Source organism: Seriola lalandi, unplaced genomic scaffold (assembly GCF_002814215.2).
Source record: "Seriola lalandi dorsalis isolate HSWRI2012SDOR001 ecotype SW California unplaced genomic scaffold, Sedor1 jcf7180002054542, whole genome shotgun sequence".
NCBI lineage: Eukaryota > Metazoa > Chordata > Actinopteri > Carangiformes > Carangidae > Seriola > Seriola lalandi.
In genome coordinates, this window is record NW_019525095.1 from 1 (window position 1) to 1,425 (window position 1,425).

At 46.1% G+C, this 1,425-nt stretch overlaps 1 protein-coding gene across 1 annotated transcript in view; it reads left to right on the top strand.

The window, feature by feature from the left end:
• Positions 1-598: 598 nt before the first annotated feature.
• Positions 599-1,425, top strand: part of LOC111661255 (deoxyribodipyrimidine photo-lyase-like) — a 4,957-nt gene continuing 4,130 nt past the window's right edge. The window contains exons 1-2 of the mRNA XM_087176180.1: positions 599-784; positions 993-1,384. Coding sequence (XP_087032306.1) covers positions 762-784; positions 993-1,384 — 415 coding nt within the window. The 5' untranslated portion in view covers positions 599-761. The remainder of the gene's footprint in view (positions 785-992; positions 1,385-1,425) is intronic.

Below are 1,425 nucleotides of genomic sequence, written 5' to 3' on the forward strand. Positions count from 1 at the left end.
ACACCTCTCTGGACCGGTCCAGCAGTCCGCGGTGAAACTCCCTTTCCTTGGGTTAAATGGCCTTTCTTCTTGACTGGTCGGCGGGTCACAGTGGCCTGCCTCCTTTTCAGCTGTTGTTCTTTTTTGTTCAACCGAATGATGTCATCTGTTAAATTTATCACATGAGCAGTGATAAACAAGGGCGTCTGAATTTTCAAATTAAATCTATTTAGCAAGCTCGCTAGCTACTACCTACTGACTCACACCCACCAGTAAGTAGCGTTAGCAAACAGTAGCTATTACTCTATTTTGGTCACCTTATCCACAGCTAATGAAGACCTTACCTAATGACATGTCGACTTTATCAGGGACGGCTGGTCTTCTCCCCCGACCTGCTGCAGGATCTCCTTTGTTCATACTTTAAAACCACGACAAACAATCCTGAGTAAAACGAGAAACTCAATAGTAGCAGCGAATCGTGCTAACTGTTCGTCCCTTTTGAGGCTACGCTACAACAGACACGGACCTCCTCCGAACGTAAACGGCGTTGCGCATGCTCTGTAAATACATCGATTTGCATTGTGGGAAACGTAGTAGGATTGAACAAAACCAACTGTGTTATAAAACACCAACACAAGGGCGCTCATGTAAGTGGTTGTGTAAGGGGAAACACGACACGCGCAAACGTGTGCAACAACGATAGTTTTATCTTCTGTCGTTTCTTTCCGCCAGCGTCGAGTTTGTTTTCCCAGCTGCAGCTTCACTCCAGGTTTATCCGCTGAATGTTGCTCTGCATTTGGAGGAGGTAAGTTATCTTCAAAGCGTCATTTGAACGAGGAGCTTCTCTAGGCTTGTTGTGTTATTGGGTTTTTTTTCTCTGATTTGGTGTTTGACTCTTGTGTCTCTAAATGTATTTTCTCTCCATAATTAAGTCTGCTGCTTCCATGTTTGTCTTGCAAACAGGCGCAGAGTTATTATGAGTTTTTCACCATTTTCACCGTGGTTTCTTGCAGCTCATCGTTTTCCTCTGCACCAAGGCGGCTCTTGAGGCTTGTTATCCACAGTAATCTGAGGCCCTGCCTAATCAACTCCCTCTTCACCAAGTCATTCACTAGTGAAACCATCATGTCAGACAGAAAACGTAAGGCAACATCTGCTCCTGCTGGAAAGAAGCCCACTGCCAAGCAGCAGAAGCTGGTTCCCCTGAAGGAGGAGAAGAAGGAGAGAGCTGGGGGCTGGCTGCAGGAGAAATTGAAGCAGCGTAGGACGGAGAAGAAGGAGATGAAGTTCAACAAAAAGCGCCTCCGTTTTGTATCTGACACTGAAAAGATAAAGCAGGGCTCAGAGGGTGTCCTGTATTGGATGTCAAGGGACCACAGAGTACAAGGTGAGCACACACCCAGCAGTAAAACCATAAGACACCTTGTTTGGCTTCATGTCTCGGAT